Consider the following 22,111-nt stretch of genomic DNA (forward strand, 5'->3'; position numbering starts at 1 on the left):
GGCGCCTGGGTGGCTCAGTCGGTTGAGCGGCCGACTTCGGCTCAGGTCATGATCTCGCGGTCCGTGAGTTCGAGCCCCGCGTTGGGCTCTCAGAGCCTGGAGCCTGTTTCAGATTCTGTGTCTCCCTCTCTCTGACCCTCCCCCGTTCATGCTCTGTCTCTCTGTCTTAAAAACAAATAAACGTTAAAAAAAAAAAAAAAAAAACTTAAAAAAAAAAAGGGGGCCTATTAAATATAACCTGTGGCTCCCAGGCTCATACTGCCCCCCCCCAGGCTTCTTCTAAGCATGAAGTCCCAAATCCTGACCCTAGCACACAAGGCTCTGTATATAATCCACACACCCTCCTCACTCTTTAGGCTCAGTCATACGGGCCACCTTGAAGCTCCCCACAAAGGCCCCATGTTCTCCCACCTGTTTTCACACTGGCTATTCCCTCCACCTGCTTCCTCACTTCCCTCAGGACTCAGATCAGATGTCAAGGGAAACAGACACCCTCCCCCTAGCCTCCACCCTGTACTTCTTCCCAGTCACCTCCCAAAATGGCTTCCCCCTTTTTGTCTGGTGTGTTTCCTTCCAAAAGGGCAGGAAGTATATATGGTCTGTTCCATTCACTGCTGTGGCCCCAGGTCCCAGAAAACCCTGGGGCACACAGTAGGCACTCATTAAGTGTCTGCTGAATGAACAAACTGACAGCTGTGGCCCAGCCAGAGAGGGCTAGGATATGATCCTGAACATGAGGAGCAACAGTGGGGGCTCTGTCAGGGGTAGGGGGAAACGGGTCCCGAGGAGAGTCCAGGAGAACAGGAGAGGATGCACTCCTGTCTTCCCCGTGCTCCCCAACAGTCCCCTCACCAAGCCAGACCCAGGACCAGGTGCAGGACTAGGCCGTGGCGAGGAGGGGAGGCTTAGGGTGGAAAGAACAAAGAAGGCAGACCAAGCACACAGCTCCGGCACTAAGTCAAGTTCTTTACTTCCCAGAAGTGATGGCTAAGGGGTGGGGTGGGGTGGGGTGGGGTGGGGAGGAAGACAGAAAAAGCCAGAGAGAGCGAGGAGGTAGGAGGAGAGGGGACAGTAAACCACTGTTCTATGAAGTCTCAGGAGGCAAGTGCTCAAGGTAAAAAAGAGTCCTGGAGAATCGTCCGCGGCTGCGGGAAGCATCTCGATTTCCTTCTGTGTAGAAGTCCTTGGGGAGGGGAAAGGCTGCCGCCGCTGCCGCTGCATTAAATAGTTATGTACATCGCAGAGAGTCCCAGGCCGTAGGCAGGCGGGGGAAGGGGGTCATTTCACCAGGGGCCGAGTTTTATCATCATCGCCGCACTGATGGGCTTTGTACTTTTTCACCTCTGCCATGTACTTGGCCCACGCATCACCTTTACTTGTTAATACCTGTGGGTGGGGGGCACACAGGGGTTGCAAGGGGATACCGAGGAGGCCAGGGACAGGGGGTCAGGACTGTCCTGAGACAGCTGACACCCACCTTCCCCCAAGTCACCCTCAAGGTCCTGGGTTTGAGGTAAAGAAATGCAGACTCAAGTTATCTGGGGATCCTGTTGAAAGCCCTCCTCCTCGCACCCGCACCCAGCACACCCACCCAAGGCCCCCAGGTGCTAGACAGAGAGGGAAAGGGCTCAGCAGCCAGGCACCGAGGCTGGAAGGGAAAGGCACGGTGAGTGGTCCCCCCCCCCCGCTCCCCCTCCGCCGCCCACCCCCCCCCCCTGCCCCCAGCCTGCTCACCTCATCCTCCGTCTTCTGCTTCTTGGCTACTATTCCCGTCTTGAGGGCTAGTTTGTTCCCGCCTCTGCGCTTGCCCACCTGGGTGAAGGGACAGAAGACTGCAACGGTTACAGGAGTCGGGCCCGCCCTTGGCGGCGCTGAGGCCCACTACACCTTCCTAGCCCGGCCCGGTGGCCCGTCCCGACGCCGCGCCCAGCTCCGCCAGCCGGCCGACCTGCGCAGCAATCAGAGAGGAGCACACGCGACTCTTAGCGCCTGCCCTGGGCCCATGATGCCCTGGCAGTCCTGGGCCCCTGGGCTGCCCTCCCTGAAAGCGAGAAGAACCCCCACATCAGTGGGGACAGGCTGTCCTCACTCTCCCTCCGGAAGCTTCCCCCGCCCCTAGCAGGGACCACACACTCAGCAACAGCTCCCTTTACTGAGCACTCACTGTATGCTAAGCTCTGTGCCAAGTACTTTGGATGTGTCATCCTTCACGTTCACAGCTGCCCTAAGGTGAAGGTTACAACCATCCCCATTTCACAGATAAGGAAACATCTTTAAGGAGAGGGCCCTGCCCTAGGTCCTGCTGGCAGCAAACAACGGAACTGGATTCAGGGTTGGATGGGTCCAGGTCACAGAGCAACATCCTTAACCGCCAAGCGACAGCGTCTCCCCTGCACCTCAACTGGCCCCTTTAAGAGCGCCCCTCCGTGAGTAAACGAAAAAGGCAGTGACAACCACTGTCACTGTCACTTAACAAAGGGGTACTCAGCCTCCGCCTCTAGTACTTCCACCAACCCTAGGAACCTAGGTCTGAACACTTCCCCTCCAACAGAAGTCTCACTCTAGATCTCATCCTGGTCCTCCACCTGCTCCCACGGACAGCACTTTCTGTGCCCACGTGCGGCAGACAGGTTTCACACACATCATCCCCTCTCTACCCCTCAACCAGGCATCAAGTGACCTGTGCTGCTGGGACTCGTCCCATACACTTTTCACAAATGAACAAACTGAGGCTTGGAGAGGTTAGATCGCCTGCCCCAAACGACACTGTTAGATCCAAAACTTGACCTCCAGTCTGTTACTCTCAAGCCAACACTTTCCTCCACACCACACAGACCTCATCTCTGAGCAAATGAATACCCAGGCTGTGAGTTAGCTGCTTGCTTTTCATTCTTCTTTTTGTTGTTGTTGTTATTAAAGAAACTTGTCAGTTTTTTTTTTTTTTTTTCAAACAGGCTCCATGCCCAAGGTCGGGCTTGAACTCTAGACCCTGAGATCAAGAGTCGCGTGGCCTACCAACTGAGCCAGAGAGGAGCCCCCAGGGACTTGATCTTAATATCAGAAACAAAGCAAGCTCAGAGATGAGCATCAATATAGTTGCCATTTATTTAGCCTAGAGTTTCTCAACCTCACACTGGTGACATTTTGAGCTGGGGTCAGGGGGCTATCCTGTGCATTGTAGGATTTGAGCAGCAGCTCTAGCCCCTACTCACAGATGTCAACAGCACCCCTCCCCCAGTTCTGACAACCCCAAATTTCTCCAGACTGCCAAATTGTGGGGGTGGAGGGTAGGGTGGGGTGGGGTGTTCATTCCCAATTGAGAATCACTGGTGGTTTAACCCTTCCTATAAGACAAACCCGGCACTAACCTCCCGGATGGCCTCACGGAACCCCCACCACGTCAGAAAATGCAATGATACCCGTTTTTGTAAATAGGAAATTTAAGGATAGGCCAGCCCAGATACTCCAGGAAAGCAACGATCTTGTCATGTTCAACACGGCATATCCAGCACCCAGCACAATGCTCAGCATAAGGTAAGGTGCTCAATAAACGGACACTGGGCGAATGAAACTCAGGGAAATAGAGCAAATTTCCTAAGGTCACACAGTAAGCGTTCTGAAAGTCTCTAATCCACACAGCTCAGATTCCAGATTTGAATTTGCCCCCCCTTCCCCATAGTGGAAGATGGTCCCATTATCCAAGTTCAGGTACCACTCAAATAGGAATCCCGGGATCCTGATTTCCCCCTCCACGGAGCGCTGTTTCGAATGCAATTCCCTGGTTCCCGGCCCCCGCGGGCGGGCTCCGGGGGTCCCCACCCCCGCCCCCAAACCTCTCGTCGAGAATCCAGTTTCCGGATCCTTAGCGGGCGACCCGAACAGCCCCCTCATCTGGGCTGGAGGGTGGACCCCGATCCCGATCCCCTTTCTCGGGCCCCGAATCCCTCTGCCAAGGCAGGCCCTGGCGCCCGCCCCCACCCCCGCGGCTCCTTACGAAGCTGAGCGTAGGGCCCGGGCCGCCCTTCCTCTTCAGATCCCCAGGGCCCGCGGCGGCGGCGGCGGCAGGCTGGTCGGGTCGCGGCGGGCCCGGGGGCGGCTCCTCCTGCCGCTGCCGCTGCTCCTCCTCCATCTTCCGCTTGAACAGCTCCAGGAAGCTGCCGTCGTTGGCGAACAAGTTCACACCGCCCGACACCGGGCTAGAACCCGCGCCCGACGCTTCCTCGTCCCCGCTCTCGGGCGACGTCCCGGGCCCAGACTCAGCCCATCGGCTCCCGACGCCGCCGCCGCCCGCGGGGCCCGGCGCCTCCCGGCCCGGAGGCTCCGCCCGTCTCCCTCGGGCAGCCATTTTGTCGCCAGGTGCCGCGCAAAGGACTCCGGGAAGGCGGCTCCGGCCAGGCGCTTGGCGCCCGACTTGCCCCGTCCCAGGCAATGCATGCCGGGAAGAGCGGTCTGGCCCTCAAGCGTCCGCAGTGGGGGCGGAGTATGTGGGGCGGGGCGAATAAGGGGTAAAACCAGAAGCGACGAGCCCGCCCAGCCACGCGGGTTCTTATAATCCAGCTAGGTTTGGGCAGGCATTACGCATAGTCTCCCGGGGAATGGAGCCATTGTCTGAGACTGGGGCTGTAGCTGGCTCTCCGGAGTGAAGTTCCCGCTTGAAACTGGGGGCACATTAGCCTTCCGGGGCTAAGATCCCCTTCTGGCACCAGGGATAATCTCTCTGAGGGAAAGGACCCCAACAGAGACGGTGTACCCAACTGACACCTCGGAACGGAGGTCCCTATCTCGGTCTAGAGGACATATCTAGCCTGACCCCCGCCCCCGACTAGAAATGGGGATTTTTTTGGGTTGTGTATCTGCCTCTGAGATGGAGCTCTCCTTTGGGAATGGGAACACAGCTGGCTCCGTGGAGCTGGGGTCCCCATCTGACAACAAGGGTGTATTTGGGGGGCTGGAGTACTCAAGTGAAGCCGCGGATATTTCTAGGCTGTAGTCTATCTAAGGTTAAGAGTGTTCACCAAGGGCCTGGGACCCTGCTGTATTCCTGCCCAGGACAGAGGTTCAAACAGGGAATTCGAAGGAGTCTCCCCTCCCAGCAGGAAACAGTGCAAGAAGGTTTTCGGGAATAGGGTCCTTTCTGCGACAAAGAGTGCAGTTGCAGGTGTGGTCCCTGCCCTGGACTGCCCAGCACGGCGCACTGGACAAAGATCTGCGGACCCTGCCCACAACTGGAGTTGTCCCTCTAACCTATTTGCAGTCCAGGAACCTGTCTTCAGCCAACTAATCGTTTCGTCTGTGATTGGTTTGCGTCAAGAGCCAGGTGGCTCACAGCCAATTGGATAACAGAGGAGACGAACCTGAGGAGATATCGGGAACCAATTTGGAGAATAGGGAAAATGATCGACAGGGAGTTGAACCTATGGAGTCAGGCCAGGGCGGACCTCAGCTCTAACTTCTTGGAGAGGGCCTGGACTGGGTGTTTGGCTGGTTGCTAAGGAGAGGTTGGCGGCTACCGGGACGAGAAAATGATTGGTGAAAGTGAGAAAAAAACTGCAGCCAATGAAAGGAGAGCTAGGAGACCTGCGGTCCAATCAGTGAAGGGGAGTAGTCTGAAAAGTACCAATAGGTCAACTCGGCAGGGGGAGTCTTTGAAGAATCATAGACAAAAGGGCGACAAAGTGAACCCTAGAAGCGGAAGACAATAGAAATATAGCTTCTATTATCTTCTAAAAGTCAGGCCATGAGGAAATTAATCCAGGCTCCTCGACTTGATGGGTATGTGCTAGGAAATTTCCCCTGTAGGTGCTTTTCATGGTGCGCTCCGCTTGATCACGTGAGCCCGTTCCAAGATGGCGGCAGGGGTGGCCGGGTGGGGGGTTGAGGCAGAGGAGTTCGAGGATGCGCCTGATGTGGAGCCGCTGGAGCCCACGCTTAGCAACATCATCGAACAGCGCAGCCTTAAGTGGATCTTCGTCGGGGGCAAGGGTGGCGTTGGCAAGACCACCTGCAGGTAAGGAAACTCCGGCGGGGGGTAGAGAAGACGGGTGGGATGTACCACTGGGCGAAGGGGAGGCTCGGGACTGGCTCTTCCACCCCAAGCGGGCAAGGGGGCTGGGCCGTCGTGTTCCTGATTCCCAAACTCCAGAAGTTACCTGGGGCAAATTGAAGACACTGCCGAATGCAGGCCTGGAACCCCCTGAGTTGGACCCTCCCCGTTGGGGTTCAAGGGCAGAACTGCATTGAACGCAGCGCACGGGAGCCAGGAGACTACTTAGGTGTCTCAATCAGCTGGAATGTACCAGAGTGAACTCAAAGTAGGGGGAGGGGCATCGGGGCGGACTATCCTAGTAGGGTGAACCTTGCCATTCCAAGGCCACGTGGGGGTAGAGGTGGTAGGCGGGAGGGGTCACGTGATTAGACTATCCCCGGCTGCTGGGAGGAGGGGGAGGGTCCCTGGGGCAAATTACCCTGAAGAAGTGGACTGAACCATCCTGAGTTTAGCGGGTAATGCAAGGGACCCCTTAGCTTAGTGTTTAGGGAGGGGGCACGAGGTCAATTTAGGCTAGCTGGACCGTGCCACTCCATACCAACAAAGAAGAAGCAGGCATCAGGCCAGACCGACTCAGACAGCTGAACCTCACTACTGTAGCCCCCCCAGAGGGGTCAGTGGGTGAAGTTTGAGAGGGTCCCTCAACAGGAATTAAGGCTTGATTCTGTAGCTACCCATATTCCTCTCTCAAGGTCCCTGCTGATCAGGGTCCCCTGCCCCTGGGGCCTATATAACCCTTTGCAGACCTAGGGAGCAGAGGCTGACACCTCACTCCCTGCCTTTTGACCTTTCCCTCGGCCAGCTGCAGCTTAGCGGTCCAGCTATCCAAGGGGAGGGAGAGTGTTCTGATCATCTCCACCGACCCAGCCCACAACATCTCCGATGCATTTGACCAGAAGTTCTCCAAGGTGCCTACCAAGGTCAAAGGCTATGACAACCTCTTCGCCATGGTGAGTGAAGCTGGGCTCAGCTCCCCACTCTGGCAAAGGCCCTTCAGCCCCTGTCTGTGAACACCCACCATCGGCTACCTTGTCCTGGCCATTCTGCATCATGTCTCCAATTTCATACCCACAGGAGAATGAGTGAGGAATGTTTGCAGAGCAGAAAGGAGGCCGGAGTGACCAGAGTTTAGTGAACAAGGGGAGGGGAAGAAATGTCAGATAGGTCAATCACAGACACGTGGCATAGGATCTTACCAGCCACTGGGAGCAGTTATGTTTGATTCCAAGTTTAAATGGGAAGCTGCTTTAAGCAGGGCAATGTCATGGCCAAATTCATTTTTCTTTTTCTTTTTTTTATAAGTTTTTTTTTTTTTTTTTTTTAATTTTTAACATCTATTTATTTTTGAGACAGAGACAGAGCATGAACAGGGGAGGGTCAGAGAAAGAGGGAGACACAGAATCTGAAACAGGCTCCAGGCTCTGAGCTGTCAGCACAGAGCCCGACGCGGGGCTCGAACCCACGGACCGTGAGATCATGACCTGAGCCAAAGTCAGACGCTTAACCGACTGAGCCACCCAGGCGCCCCATAAGTTTTTTTTTTGTTTATTCATTTTTGAGAGAGAGAAACAGAGCACGAATGGGGGAGGGGCTGAGAGGCGCGCGCACTCACACACACACACACACACACACACACACACACACACACACAGAATCCGAAGCAGACTCCAGGCTCTGAGCTGTAAGCACAGAGCCAGACGCCGGACCTGAACCCACCAACTGTGAGATCATGACCTGAACCGAAGTCGGTTGCTTAACTGACCGAGCCACCCAGGCGCCCCTCCAGATGCATTTTTCGAAAAGCTTCCTGTGGCTGCCGTGCCGAGAATGGATTGTAAGTTAAGGATGGAAACAAGGAAACTAACAAGGAGAGTGGGCCAGTGATCAGGCTAGAGATGATGGCAGCCTAGACTCAGGGGCAGAATATTGGGTGAAGCGGTCACATTTGAAATGTGTTTTGGGAGTAAAGCACTGCAAGTCCTTGGTTGTAATAGATGGGGAAAGAAGTGAATTAAGTACATCTCTTAGTGGCTGCCTGGGCAGCTGGGATGGTGGCGGCCAGGAGAGAAACAGGTTTTGAAGGGACAAGTCAGGAATTCCATTTTGGCTACAGTGAATCCAAGGCATCCGGGACATCCAAGTGGAGACGTCAGGGCAGTGGCTTTGTTATCTGTGTTTTGTGAGCTTGGAAGAGGCGGGTGTGGATTTGGGAGTCATTGTCCCAAGTATGACATTCAAAGCGGTGTGAGTAGAGGAGAATGAGAAGACAAACTGCCCAGAAGCCCGGAAACAAACGGAGGTCATGTCAGCATTTAGGGACCAGGGGCAGGGAGAGCGAGGGGGGAACAGTGAGGGAGCCCAGGAAGGAGCCATGGACGAAGTGGGAGGAAAGCCAGGGATTGTGAGCTCCTGAATCCAGGAGGACAAAGGGACTCGAGGCAGGAAGGAGTTGTGGGCCCCAGCAGGCATATTAAGTTTTAGAGAGACCAGTCTGGGAGTGAGGGCGAGAGGCTGCCCAGAGTGGCTGAGCTGAGGAGGTGGGGACAACGATCAGCCATGATGGGGGCTGAGAAAGGGGGCCGTTGCCGGAGGGAGACAGGGTGAGGGGTGTTAAGGAGGCTTTTTTTTTTTTTTTTTTTTTTTTTTTTTGAGAGAGTGCTAGAGCAAGTTTGTTGGCTGATGCAAATGCTCTAACAGGGAGGGAGCAAGGATGCTGGCCAAGGATGGTCCTCAGGCAGGTGGGCGGCTGTGAGCCCCATTCAGCTCACAGACCCAGGACATAGAGGCAAGGCGTGGGGAGCCTGGGGAGAGAGGAGGGTGTTGGCAGCCAGTGGCTTCTTTTTCTTTTGTTTTGTTTTTGTTTTTGTTTTTTTCCCCATTTTTTTCATTTTTTGAGAAAGAGAGTGCGAGCAGGGGAGGAGCAGAGAGAGAGGGAGATACAGAATCCGAAGCAGGCTCCGGGCTCCAAGCTGTCAGCACAGAGCCCAATGTGGGGCTTGAACTCACAAACCACGAGATCGTGACCTGAGCCGAAGTCGGAAGCTTAACCGACTGAGCCACCCAGATGCTCCAGTGGCTTCTTTTTCTAATCAGGCACGGCACTGGTCTCGGCAGAGAGCCAGGGGTGAATGGGACGGACGAGGTTTGAGGAGAAAGAAACTCCTGAGGGTTTGTCTGGCTTGAGTGCCTTTTGGAGCTCTGTGCTCAGGAATGGGGAGCAAGGTGGGAGTCATTCGTCAAGTGTGTTTCCGCAATGTTCACCTCCGTGCAGCCATATCAGAGAGCTGGGAATGACCAGAGTGGGGATGTTGCCAGCGACAGAGGAAAAGGGAATGTTTGCAGAGACACTCTGTGGAGTCGGGCTGGATGAGAATGCTAGCCATGAGGGGCGCCTGGGTGGCTCAGTCGGTTGGGCGTTCAACTCCGGCTCAGGTCATGATCTCACAGTTCATGGGTTCGAGCCCCGCGTCGGGCTCCGTACTGACAGCTCGGAGCCTGGAGCCTGCTTCGGATTCTGTGTCTCCCTCTCTCTCTGCCCCTCCCATGTTCGTGCTCTCTCTCTCTCTGTCTCTCGATAATGAAGAAATGTTGAAAACAAAAAGCAAAAACCTTTTTTTAAATAAATAAAAAAAAGAATGCTAGCTGTGAGGGACACTGACAGTGAACAAGCAGGCAGTGGTGTGGGGACAAGGTGGCCTAAAGAGGCTTAAGTAACTGAGGTAGGAGGCGAGGGGGCCCAGGTCAGAGAGTCAGGTGCGGGAGCTTAGAGGTGGCCATTTACTAGCAGTCGCTCGGTAATGGTGTGTCTGTAGCAGGTGATGGGTGGACAAGCTCCCTGCATAGAAATGACCTCTGAGGCCAGCGAGTTGGGGGCTTCACTGTGGGCCCTGTGAAGTCACAAAGTGGTGACATGGGAGGAGGGTGGAGAGGGGGGCTCTGAATCCAGGGCAGACCGGAGACCCCAGGGACAGTCGTCCCTTCGTGGATCCCACATACATGTTGAGGCCCTACTGTGTGCCAGACACTTCCAGAAGGTGCTGGGACATAGCAGTAAACAAGACAGAAAACTCCCTCTCTTCGCGGTGCTGAGCCACGTCGGGAAGGGCTAGGTGTGGAGGAGAAATGAAGGCAGGACAGGGGGAGCTGAGGCCTCATTATTGGCTGGGATGGTCAGGGAGGGCTCGTGTTCGAGGAACGATCTGGAGGAGTTCGGGGCCCTAGTTGGGGACCAGCCAGCGCAAGGGCCCAGCCGTGGGCTCTGACTTCCCTCTGGGGGGCCAATCACAGTTTGCAGTTTTCCATATGTTGGTGAAATAGTTTGACCATTTGTGTGACCTCACAAGCCCTGCAGTGCCTGGGGCAGGGCCGTGGCACCTCAGGGGTGTCCCCGGCCGTGACCTGATGAAGGGATGTATTCGGGGCCTCCGTGGGCTCTCTCTGACCCGGCGCCTGGGTCAAAGGCCTGGCGGCGGCGGCGGCGGCCTGAGTCTTGACCCCTCGGCCTTCAGGAGATCGACCCCAGCCTTGGCGTGGCTGAACTGCCCGACGAGTTCTTCGAGGAGGACAACATGCTAAGCATGGGCAAGAAGATGATGCAGGAGGCCATGAGCGCCTTCCCCGGCATTGACGAGGCCATGAGCTACGCAGAGGTCATGAGGTCAGGCCCTGCCAGCAGGGGCGGGGCAGGGGGAGGGGGGGCTGGGGTAGAAGAGGGCAAACAGGCCTGACCCTCATCTCCCCGCAGGCTGGTGAAGGGCATGAACTTCTCGGTGGTGGTGTTCGACACGGCTCCCACAGGCCACACGCTTAGGCTGCTCAACTTCCCCACCATCGTGGAGCGGGGCCTGGGCCGCCTCATGCAGATCAAGAACCAGATCAGCCCCTTCATCTCACAGGCAGGCAGGGCCCCGGGGCGTCCGGGCACCCCCTGTGTCAGAGCGTGCACAGGAGCAGTGACAGAGGCCTTTCCCACCCACGGCCTCTCGGTCCGCATTTCCCAGCGGAAAGGATGGACCTTCGCAGTGGGGTGGGCGGCCTGTTCCCCTGCCCCATAGGAGTCACGTCTTGCCCCACCCACTGAGTGCTCCAGACAGAGTTTGAAAACACGTATTCCAGAGCCCAGCGGCCCAGGCTCAAATGCTCTGCACTCTGATGCGACACGGCTGTGTGACCTCAAGCAAGTCAGTTCGCTTCGCTGGGCCTCACCTTCCTTGTCCTGGCCACGGTCCCCCAGAAACAGCAGAGCTGGGTTGACGCCCCCCCCCCCCATGGTCTGCTCAAGGCCCCTTAATGCTGAGAGGTGTCAGAAATTGTCCCCCTGGTGGTTTCTGAGTCCCCAGCTCCGGTGCCGGAATGTGCCCCAGGTAAGCCGTGAGCCTCCCACGTCTTCCCCACAGATGTGCAACATGCTGGGCCTAGGGGACATGAACGCGGACCAGCTGGCCTCCAAGCTGGAGGAGACGCTGCCCGTCATCCGCTCCGTCAGCGAGCAGTTCAAGGACCCTGTGAGTCCCGGTCCGGGCTGGCGGTGAGAGGCTTGGGATGGGGACAGGGCCCGAACCTGCCCCTCACTGTCCACTCTCACGCCCCGCAGGAGCAGACAACCTTCATCTGCGTGTGCATTGCCGAGTTCCTGTCCCTGTACGAGACGGAGCGACTGATTCAGGAGCTGGCCAAATGCAAGATTGACACCCACAACATCATCGTCAACCAGCTCGTCTTCCCTGACCCCGAGAAGCCCTGCAAGATGTGTGAGGCCCGTCATAAGATTCAGGCCAAGTACCTGGACCAGGTGTGCATGCCCGACTGCCTGCCCAGCCCTCACGCCTTTGACCCTGGAAGTTGGGGCCTGGCCCAGCCCAAGCAAGGCACCACCCATCTTCTACTGCGTCCCCTGACCTTTTGCTCCATCCCGTCTTCTGACCCTCTGCCCCAGCCTCCTGCTCTGCACCCTAATTCTGGCTCTCAAGGACTGTAGCTGGCCTGACCTGGGGACCTCTGACCCCGGGGAGGGGGAGGTCCAGCCCAGTGATCTCTGACCTCACTGGTCTCACTCCCACCTATCACCCTGTGAAGCCCCTGCCCCACATTCTCCCCCAATCCTGGGCGGTCCCCAGTCCGACCCCTCCCACTGACCCACATTCTGTCCCTGCCCCACGGCCCTCTGACTGCTGCCATCTGCCCTATGCCTTGGCCACAGATGGAGGATCTGTATGAAGACTTCCACATTGTGAAGCTGCCGCTGCTGCCCCACGAGGTGCGGGGGGCGGACAAGGTCAACACCTTCTCTGCCCTCCTCTTGGAGCCCTACAAGCCCCCCAGTGCCCAGTAGCACTGCCGCCAGCCCCAGTCGCTGCCATTTCACACCCACCCTCCACCCACCCCCGCCCCCGGGGCAGAATTTGCACAAAGTCCCCCAAAGTATAGGGGGAGTCATTTGGGGGGTGGGAGGCGGGGAGGAGGTGTGTTCCCCCTGGTGGGGCTGGGGGGGCTGTAGCTGCCCCCCACCTCTCCCTGCCTCTCGCCCCTCAATAAAATGATCTTAAATCACTGTGGATGTTGATGTAGAGGGATTGGGGGTCGACAGCTCCATGTACAGTTGCACAGGTTGTACACTGCACAAAAATGGCACCTCTAGAGGAACCCAGTCACAACAGAGATCTGATAGAGATGTATGTTTATGATGGCCATTTTGGAAGGAGGGTATCTTCGGCAAGGGGGTGTCCTCTTCTGACTCTATGGATAGCGGTGTCCCTGCTGGGGCTCTAAAACCTGTAATAGAAGAGGAGCATCTGCCCACTTCCTTTGAGGTTCAGAGCGTGGGAATGGGGAGGCCCCTTCGCCAGCCCCAGGCTGGTGGGGAGCGGATTAGGCCGGCACGGGCCCAGCACTGCCTGCTGTTTGGTTTGGGAATTAGTGGGCGCCCTGGGCAGAGGCTAGGCCTGCCAGACTGAGGATTAACAGTCTCCACCCCCCAACTGCCGCTCCCTCTGCCACCGAGGCTGCACAGAGCTGCAACAGGGGAGCTAATTAGGGGACGGGATGGCAGAGGACCCAGGCCAGGCGAGCCCCTGAAGTCCTGTGTGTCTCAAGAGCAGCCTCTCTGAGTTATAGGTAACATGCTTCCTGCAGTTTGAGCCCCTTTTCCCTAAAACGGAGACATAAAGGGTGGCCGTTCAGGGTCACGGCAGAATTCACCAGACCCTGGGAGGGTTCTCACAACAGCTTGGAAGGCAGTTAGCGGGGTCCCTTACATCCTTTCATGCTCCCTCTGCCACTGCCTGGACAGCCGATGTCCTCCCCAGTTGACAGACCCAAGACTGGTTGTGATGCTGACCATTTATTTGCAAGTTCCAAGCCAGAGCTGGTTAGAGGGGACAGAAAGGGGGTGCTTGAGGACATGCATGAGTCAGGAAGTGGTGTTTAGACTGCACACCCAGACCATGGGTGAGCCAGGGTGTTTGTGTAAGGGAAGCCCAGTCACAAGCCTAGACGTGTCCCCCCTACACTATTCCACTGGGTGTGTGCCGGCAGGTGTGGACAGGTTCTGGTGGCCTTTGTAAACAAACACGGTGGTGCAGCCTGTGACAGAGACCCCGGGCTCCAAGTCAAACTGCCTGAGTTCAAATATCAGCCATGCCACGAACGAGCATGTGTCCTCTGAGCCTCAGTTTCCCTATCCGGATGTAGAAATACCAAAAGCACCAATTTCATACTCCTGCTTGTAAGGACTCCATGAGACGAAGTAGGTAACGTCTTTGCAACAGCACCAGGCACGTAGCTGCCAGGGAGTGTTTGTTATTCTTTGCTGTTACAAGTATTAAGCATGTGAGCTAGCCTGGGCAACCTGCCCCGGATCCAGCGGGGGTCCAGCAGTCAGAAGTGTGTGGAGATACGTGTGAGCTGGGAGTGGGGGGATGAGCACAGGTTGGGGGCTAGCTGTAGTGTGGTGAGGATGCATCCTAGGAAGTGGGGGCCTCTGGTCAGGAACCAACCGTCAACTTGAAGCCCATACATTCCCCAGGCCCTGAAGCTGGCAACACCACCCCCTCGCCCCCTTTTACGGGCTGTCCGGCAGCTGGATGGCAGAGATTTGGGTCTGAGGGTGACCAGCCCGGGCCAGTTCCTAATTACCTGGGGCAGGGCAGACATCTGCCAGTCTGGGAACACAGTGTCCCGGCTGGCAAGGCTTCAGGGCGGGGCTGCAACGGGCCATCCGCACTCCTAGGGCACATGGTGAATTTGAGGGCCTTCAAGGGTGCCCCTCGGGGTAGGAACCCTTGCACGCTGGGCTACGAGTTTGATGTTGGGGATAAGGGCTATTTGTGTCAGGCTGGAAGTACCCCCTTCGTAGACGTCTGTGAAGGCGGAACATCTGTCTGTGTCTGTGCAACATTCGGGGACAAGGTTTTGCATCCCTAAGCTTGTGTGTTCATGGCAATACTGAGAGTATCTGAGACCTGGGGTGTGTGTATGGGTGGGGATGCTTACACAATACAGCGAGGGAGCACTGGGGAGAGAGTGTCCTATGCATTGATGTGCAAATGCAGATGAATTTCACGGCGGGGGTGGGGTGGGGGGGAGGGGGTTATGGGCCTGACCCCAGCGGGATAGAAGGGTCTGTGGGACTGTTGGGGAGGGGTCTCTGTTGTATGGGTGTGTTTAGGACCCTGTTCTGACCCAGGACTATGTCCCACTATGTTGAGGGCAGGTGTTCCTGTATCTGGCGTGTGAACACGGATCTGTCTTGGCACAGGAGAGACCGGGAATAAATGTGTGCTACCTCCTGTGTGTGTGTGATTGTGTGTTTGTGAAGGCATTGTGGGGTGTCTGCTTAGCGGTTGTGTGACCTTGCATGTGTCTCTGTTACATGGCAGGGGCGGGGGGGATCAGGAGGGAATGCAGGGTCCCAGGTCCCCGCCCATGTGCTCCTGAGTGGCTGTTTGGAGTACCATGTGGGTACCCGAGAGCTGACAGCCGGCTGGGTTAGGGCCCATCTGCCTATATTTGAGTGTTGGGCACGGGTGGAGCTAAGTGTCTTGCGTGACTTTGTAAGTCTTTGTGATAATGTGTACTGACAGCCCTCTGGCTTACCGTGGTCGTGGGAGGCTGTGTTAAACTAAACTCGGGTCTGAGTCTATGGTGTGTGTTTCTATATGCATCTTTGTGACGGTGTGTGATTACAAGTGACTGTGGGATGACACAGCCTCACTGAGCAGTGTGTGTGTGTCTCTCTCTGGAACTGGGAAGGAGACAGGCCCTGCCCCCTCCCCCAGCTTAGGTCCAAGATCCCTTGGACCTGCCAGTGACTGACTGGGAGAGAGACAGGGAGGAGCAAGGGAGGACGGGGCGGATTGCTCCCCCCTGCCCCAGGTCACAAACTGGCTCCGCTTCTCCAAACAAAGTTCTGAGGCTGCAGCCAAGGGGGGGCGGGCCAGGGAGGGGCTGCCCACGCCCACTCCCCAGCCCCCTCTCCCCAGGGTCTGGCCTCAGCCCCACCTAACGCTGAAGGCTTCCGCCCAGTCTGTCCCTGGCCCCATTTGTCCCTGCACCCACCACCAGGTGAGAAGGGCGGAGGCCTGGGGGAGCAGAGGACCCTGAGGACAGATGGGTCTCCATTGGCCTCCTCGGGGTGGGGAGTTGAGGGCTCGGAAGGCTGGAGGGGCATGGACAGATGAAAGGTCAAGGTGGGTCCAGAAGAGGGGTGAAGGGGCAGAGCCAGGGCAATTAAGTGGGGAGTGGATAGGCTGGGGGAGCTGTGCAGGGGAGAGACCAGCCTGAGGCAGAGGGCCCAGGGGGACAGGACCTGGGGTCCTGCTGGAGGCTGGAGGACCGGGCTTCCAAGGGCTTCAAAAGGGAGTGCGAGTGTGGAAGATGGGCTGAGACCAGGGGCTGTAGAAGCGTGGAGAGGTGGCAGAGGTGGGACCTGAGGGAGGAGGTCCAGGCTGCCGAAGAGCTGGAGTCCTAAGACTCTAGAAACCGAGGTGCCGGAGGCTCGGAGTGGGGAAGGCTGTAGACGGAGCTCAGGTAAGGGATACGGGATCGCACAGAGGGTTGCTGAGGCTGCGCGGTGGACCCAAGGGTCTTGGGGGTGGAGGATGGAGGGAGAGAGGCCCTGAGGAGTAGACGCAAGGCTCTGGGACCAGTGGTCCCGGGAAGAGAGTCTGCGAGAAGGGGCTTGGGGATGACTGAGGGCTAGGGCAGGTCTGAGCAGGCCTGGGAAGAGCCCAGAAACCTGGACAAGGGACGCAACCCTTGAGGGAGGAAGAGGAGGCTGGGGTGCCTGTAAGAGGGGGCGCCAAACTGAGCCAGCCGGCACCTCTCTGCCCCTGCCCGCAGCCCCCCGGCCCCCTCCTGGGGCCCCGTTCCTCCGCCCACAGCCTGGGGTCCGGTCCGGCCCCCCCCTCCTCCCGCGCGACCGGTCTGGCGCCGGAATGACCGTCACGTACACAGCCCGCGTGGCGAACGCGCGCTTCGGCGGCTTCTCGAAGTTGTTGCTGCTGTGGCGCGGGAGCATCTACAAACTTCTGTGGCGCGAGCTGCTCTGTTTCCTCGGGCTCTACATGGCGCTGAGTGCCGCCTATCGGTGAGGTGGTCCTGGGGTGGGGGTGGGGGGGTGCCAGCCAGAGGGGACTAGGGAGGGGCCTTGGGTGGTCCCCGGAGGGAGGCTCGCCTGTGACCCCGTGCCCCCCTCCCTCGCAGCTTCGTGCTGACTGAAGAGCAGAAGCGCTACTTCGAGAAGCTCGTCATTTACTGTGACCAGTATGCCAGTCTCATCCCGGTCTCTTTCGTGCTGGGTGCGTTCGCTCCTGAGTTCCCCATTCCCCTAATACTGAGAAACCCATTCCCAGGCCTTTGGGAGACCCCCCCTTCCTATTCCTCTGGGGCCCCCCTCTAACCCTTCAAACCTCCCCATTTCTGCATCTTTCATGCCAGGTGTGGCCCCAATTCCAGAGACCTTGGATGTCACCTGGTCACAGTAAGCCATTAGAGTTCCGTGTCACCCATAGGCTTATCCCTGGTCATCTCAGGGTCTCCCACCTGTGTCTGCATGAGACTACCGGTGGCTCCCTACATGTCCTGGGCCCTAGGGACCCCCCCCCCACAGTGACCCCATATGACTCCATCCTCTCAACTCCAGCCTGGAGGACATTCCTCTGACAAGTCAGTAACTTAACGTGGCCCCAGCCTCCCGTTTTCAGGTCCCCATGCTCCCAACCAAGTGGCTCCCTGTGGCCAGAGCGACAACCTATGTGCCCCTGACAGAGGCATGTGTCCCCCCCCCCCTCCATACTGAGATCCCAATCCCATGTCCCAGGTGACAATCAAGTGGCCGGGAGGACCCAGCCTGCTCCAGACCCTCTAAACTCAGGGCTAGACCCCCGAGTTCCCAACCCAGGTGGCCCCTCAAGGTCTGGGTGATGAGCCTTCCTGGTGTCTCTGATGCAGACCCCCTATCATCCCTCTTCCCACGACCCGGCTCGAGTATCCCCACTGAGCCCCCCCATTCCCGGCTGTCCCGCAGGTTTCTATGTGACGCTGGTGGTGCACCGCTGGTGGAACCAGTACCTATGCATGCCGCTGCCCGACGCGCTCATGTGCGTGGTGGCAGGCACAGTGCACGGCCGCGACGAGCGAGGCCGCCTCTACCGGCGCACGCTCATGCGCTACGCCGGGCTCTCCGCCGTGCTTATCCTGCGCTCGGTCAGCACCGCGGTCTTCAAGCGCTTCCCCACCATAGACCACGTGGTGGAGGCGGGTGAGGCTCCGGCCCGAAGCGGGGGCGGGGCGGGCCGGGGGCGGGGCCAGGACGGGAGGCGGGGCGAGTAACCCCGGACTTCACCCCCACCCCCACCCCGCTCCAGGGTTTATGACCCGCGAGGAGCGCAAGAAGTTCGAGAACTTGAACTCGTCCTACAACAAGTACTGGGTGCCCTGCGTCTGGTTCTCCAACCTGGCTGCGCAGGCCCGGCGCGAGGGCCGCATCCGCGACAACAGCGCCCTTAAACTGCTGCTGGAGGTGGGCCCGCCGGGAGGTCACTCATAGAAACTTCCAGGGAAATTGTACCTCCCTGGAATCGTGTCAGATGCCGACCTGCCACGCACCACCCGTGAGGCAGATTCCCAACACCCTTACCAAGCAGCCCCCAGGTGCACACTTATCTCTAGGGGGCCGAATCCTAGGCACATAGTGCCCCCTACCCCAGATGTACCCTCACCACTAAATGTCTGTCCCTGGAGGGACGCCTGGGTGGCACAGTGGGTTAATCGTGGACTCGTGATTTCCGCTCAGGTCACGATCTCACAGTTTGTGAGTCTGAGCCCCACGTGGGGCTCTGTGCTGAGAGCGTGGAGCCTGCTTGGCATTCTCTCTCTCCCCCCGCCCCTCCCCTGCTTGCACTCTCTGCCTCTCAAAATAAATAAACTTCAAGAAAGAAAAAAAGCCTCACAAAAAAGCTAAAAATTTAAATGTTCCCCCTGGAGAGCTGAAGCCCCCGCCCACATGCCACCTCCATCCCGAGTACCCACACCTGATCCCCAAGTGTGAGCTCACAATTCAGGCCCTCTCACGACTTGTATCTGCACCCAGGAGCTGACTGTGTTTCGGGGCAAGTGTGGGATGCTCTTTCACTACGACTGGATCAGCGTACCCCTTGTCTATACCCAGGTAACCCCACCGTGCCTCCGTTTAAATCTGGCATCAGAGGCCCTGACCCACTGGTCTCACGGCGAAACAGGACCAGCTAAGACCCCGTGTCAGTGAGGTCCCACCCTAGTCCTGGTCTCTCCAAGCCCTCCGGAGACTGGGAGAACCCTGACCTGGTAACCCGCCCCGCCCCCAGGTGGTGACCATCGCCGTGTACAGCTACTTCCTGGCCTGCCTCATCGGTCGCCAGTTCCTGGACCCGGCTCAGGGCTACCAGGGTCACAACCTGGACCTGTGCGTCCCCATCTTCACCCTGCTACAGTTCTTCTTCTATGCCGGCTGGCTCAAGGTGGGGTGGGGTGGGGGGCCCTGAGGGAGGGACTCCCAGGGTGGGACAGGCAGGGTTCTCAGGACTCTGCCTAGCTACCCGCTCCCCCTTCAGGTAGCCGAGCAGCTCATCAATCCTTTCGGTGAGGACGACGATGACTTTGAGACCAACTTTCTGATCGACCGCAACTTCCAGGTAAGACTCGGTTGCGTCCATCCCGCGTTCCCACAGGAACCCTGGCCCCACCTTCGCCAAGATTCAGGGTCCCCGGCCCGGACCCTGAACCGGCCTTCTTTCTTTGGTCACCACAGTCCTAACGCATCCTGGGGGCGGGGGAGAGGGGTCCACCCGGAGGTACCCGCGCTTTGCCCCCGCATGTCGGCGCCCACAGGTGTCGATGCTGGCCGTGGACGAGATGTACGACGACCTGGCCATGCTGGAGAAGGATCTGTACTGGGACGCAGCCGAGGCTCGAGCCCCCTATACTGCAGCCACGGCGTTCCTGCTGCAACAGCCCTCCTTCCAGGGCTCCACCTTTGATATCACGTGAGCCAGCTGGAAGGGTGGGGGGGCCTCTTGGAGGCGGGGCCTATGGCTCTGCGGGGAGGATCTGATCGAAGGGGCTCTGGGATGCCAGGACAGGGCTAAAGGCTAAGCTTGGAGATTCGGGGCTAAGACCTAAAGTCTGTGAGGACCAGGATGGGGGCAGGAGGCAGGGAATTGGGTCAAGGTCTGGGACCCCGCCACTAATTGGGGGCCGAGCTAAGGGCTAAGGTCTATGAGGACTGGACTGGCGGCCAGAGGCTGGGCCAGAGACGCGGCGGTCACAACTGAGGCTTTAAGACCTAAATTTGAGCTTAGCCAAAGCCAGAGGCTAAAACCAGGCGCTCTGGTACAGGGCCGAGGTCTTTTGGGGATACGTGCGACGAAGGGGCGGGTGGAGGCAGGAAGAGCAGCGTGCCCGCGTCTCAGCTTTGTCAGTGCAGGAGAGGAGCGAGGTGGCAACGCTGATCCACTGTTCGACAGGCTGGCCAAAGAGGACATGCAGTTCCAAAGGCTGGACGGCGTGGACGCGCCGCTGGGCGAGGCACATGGTGACTTTTTGCAGCGCCTCCTGCCGGTAGGTGCGGGCATGGCCGCAGGAGGCCTGCTGGGCCGGCGCCTGTCCTTGCTGCGCCGCAAGAACAGCTGCGTGTCGGAAACGTCCACGGCCGCCAGCTGCGCGTGCGCAGGCGCCCCCGACGGCGCGGCCCCGGAATGCGGTTGCGGGGACCCGCTGCTCGACACCGGCTTGCGGGAGCCGGAGTCGGAGTTCCCCCCTGGCCCGGAACTGCCCATCCCCGGGCCCGCCGAGCCCTTCACCACTGTGCCTATGCCGGCGCCCCGGGGACCGGCTCCACCCTGGCTGCCCAGCCCCATTGGCGAGGAGGAGGAGAGTCTAGCGTGAGATCCACAGGCACTGGATCCCCAAGGACAGGGACACAAACCCCGACAGGGCACGCAGGCAGCAGTCTGGGTCTGCGTAAGCCACATGTGGACTCCACCTATCCGACTTTGACGGGTTCCCGCTTCCTGTGCGCCAGTCTTCACCTCTGACCCTAGGTTTTGGAATGCCTCGTGTGGGCCAGGCACTGGGCCAGCTTATTTGAACAGTTCATCCTCCCCCCCCCCCCCCCAGTTCTGCTTCCCTCCCTCCCCTGCCTGAGAGGCCTCGATCAGCCTGCCCTGCCTTTATTCTTTCCTTAAAATGGAGATGTGAGTGCCTACCTCATTGAGTTATGGGGATGAAATGAAATGATGGCTTCAAAGTGTTGGTGCATAATAGGTGCTCAATAAAATGTTAGTGGTTTTTGACCAAACATTATTAGCCCGACTTTTCCTGCCAGGTATTAGGCTAAATAAGAGTTGAGAATTCTTCCAGATTCTTTGATCACCCCCTGCCCTCTGAAATGCTCCCATCAGTGTCCATGCCTTTACTCATTCATTAATGTACCAGGCAGTCCTAAGACCACAGCCTTCTCCTTGCCACTCCTGTTTTATGATTCCCCAGGCCACCTCTGCCCCAAGTCCCTGCATTCTCAGATATCCCTTCAGAGCCCAGGTCTTAATTCAATCCTATGCTGATGACCCCTGAATTTAGAACTCCAGTCATGGGGCACCTGGGTGGCTCTATCGGTTGAGTGTCCAACTTCGGCTTAGGCCAGGATCTCATGGTTCAAGAGTTTGAGCCCGGTATTGGGCTCTCTGCCGTCAGTGTGGAACCCACTTCTGATCCTGTGTTCCCCTCTCTCTCTCTCTGCCCCTTCCCCACTCATGCTCTCTCTTTCAAAAATAAACCTTAAAAAAGAGCTCTCTTCAACTCTTTCTCTTACTCCCCCCACCTGTCAACCCAGCAGCAAATCCTATCAGCTCCGCCTTCCAACTGTATCCACAATCCAACCATTTCCCGTTCTTCTAGGACCCCCTCCTTAGCCAGAGCCCCCAGTGTCACCCACCTACCCACCTGGACCACTGGTCTCTCTGCCCTGGTCTCCCAGCTCTGGCCCTAACCCCCACCCCCCAGGCTGTTTCTTCCACAGCAGCCCGAGAGCCTGTGAACACCTGAGTCACGTAATGTCCCTCCTTCCCTTAGACTCCTCCATGGCTGCCATCTCCCTTAGAATAAAAGCTAAAGTCCTCCCTGCCCTCACATCTTTTCCCTTTCCCTCATTCACTCCATAGTGGCCTTCTCACCAAGCAAGGCCTCATCTCAGAGCCTCATGCATGTGCTATTCCCTCTACCTGGGTCATTCCCTCTACCTGGGCCAGATACCTACATGGCCCCTCTCTCACCTCCTTTAGGTCTCTACTTAAATTATCTCACTTCCTTGGTAAGGCCTCTTCTGTGGGACTTCTACTTAAAACCACCACCTCCCCAATCCACATCCTCCCTCCCCATCACTTCTGTCTGCTGTGTTTTTCTCTGCGGCACTCCTCACATCAAACTTTCCCTTCATCTATTTCGTTTATTGTCTGTCTCCCTTCATTAGAAATGACAGCTTCGTAAGGCAGGGACTTTTGTCCGAAGCTTCCTGAAAAACTACCACACCTG

At 57.8% G+C, this 22,111-nt stretch overlaps 3 protein-coding genes across 8 annotated transcripts; 2 read left to right on the forward strand and 1 right to left on the reverse strand.

The window, feature by feature from the left end:
- Window positions 1–946: 946 nt before the first annotated feature.
- TRIR (telomerase RNA component interacting RNase) lies at window positions 947–4,441 on the reverse strand. Of its 2 annotated transcripts, XM_023245807.2 has the most exons (3): window positions 3,995–4,387; window positions 1,735–1,812; window positions 947–1,386 (listed from the first exon to the last, which is right to left on the reverse strand). In XM_023245807.2, exons 1-3 carry the CDS (start codon window positions 4,343–4,345, stop codon window positions 1,279–1,281), a joined length of 537 nt encoding a protein of 178 aa, XP_023101575.1. In that variant the 5' UTR covers window positions 4,346–4,387; the 3' UTR covers window positions 947–1,278. The 2 variants fall into 2 exon arrangements, with proteins under 2 accessions (XP_023101575.1, XP_023101583.1); XM_023245815.2 differs by lacking the exon at window positions 947–1,386 and having other exon boundaries at window positions 1,736–1,812; window positions 4,018–4,441.
- Window positions 4,442–5,821: 1,380 nt separating this feature from the next.
- GET3 (guided entry of tail-anchored proteins factor 3, ATPase) lies at window positions 5,822–12,596 on the forward strand. The gene is made up of 7 exons (XM_003981913.5): window positions 5,822–6,007; window positions 6,849–6,996; window positions 10,555–10,703; window positions 10,791–10,941; window positions 11,443–11,550; window positions 11,640–11,837; window positions 12,246–12,596. The coding sequence occupies exons 1-7, from the start codon at window positions 5,847–5,849 to the stop codon at window positions 12,375–12,377; spliced, it is 1,047 nt and encodes a 348-aa protein (XP_003981962.1). The 5' UTR covers window positions 5,822–5,846; the 3' UTR covers window positions 12,378–12,596.
- A 2,766-nt stretch (window positions 12,597–15,362) lies between these two features.
- BEST2 (bestrophin 2) lies at window positions 15,363–20,879 on the forward strand. Of its 5 annotated transcripts, none has more exons than XM_019818105.3 (10): window positions 15,410–16,072; window positions 16,385–16,631; window positions 16,748–16,842; window positions 17,571–17,804; window positions 17,911–18,065; window positions 18,636–18,713; window positions 18,889–19,041; window positions 19,135–19,215; window positions 19,412–19,566; window positions 20,047–20,879. In XM_019818105.3, exons 2-10 carry the CDS (start codon window positions 16,480–16,482, stop codon window positions 20,465–20,467), a joined length of 1,524 nt encoding a protein of 507 aa, XP_019673664.1. In that variant the 5' UTR covers window positions 15,410–16,072; window positions 16,385–16,479; the 3' UTR covers window positions 20,468–20,879. The 5 variants fall into 5 exon arrangements, with proteins under 5 accessions (XP_023101597.1, XP_019673664.1, XP_019673666.1 ...); XM_019818107.3 differs by having other exon boundaries at window positions 15,410–15,607; XM_019818111.3 differs by lacking the exon at window positions 15,410–16,072 and adding an exon at window positions 16,982–17,024 and having other exon boundaries at window positions 16,490–16,631.
- Window positions 20,880–22,111: the final 1,232 nt, after the last annotated feature.

This window comes from Felis catus, chromosome A2 (genome assembly GCF_018350175.1).
Source record: "Felis catus isolate Fca126 chromosome A2, F.catus_Fca126_mat1.0, whole genome shotgun sequence".
NCBI lineage: Eukaryota > Metazoa > Chordata > Mammalia > Carnivora > Felidae > Felis > Felis catus.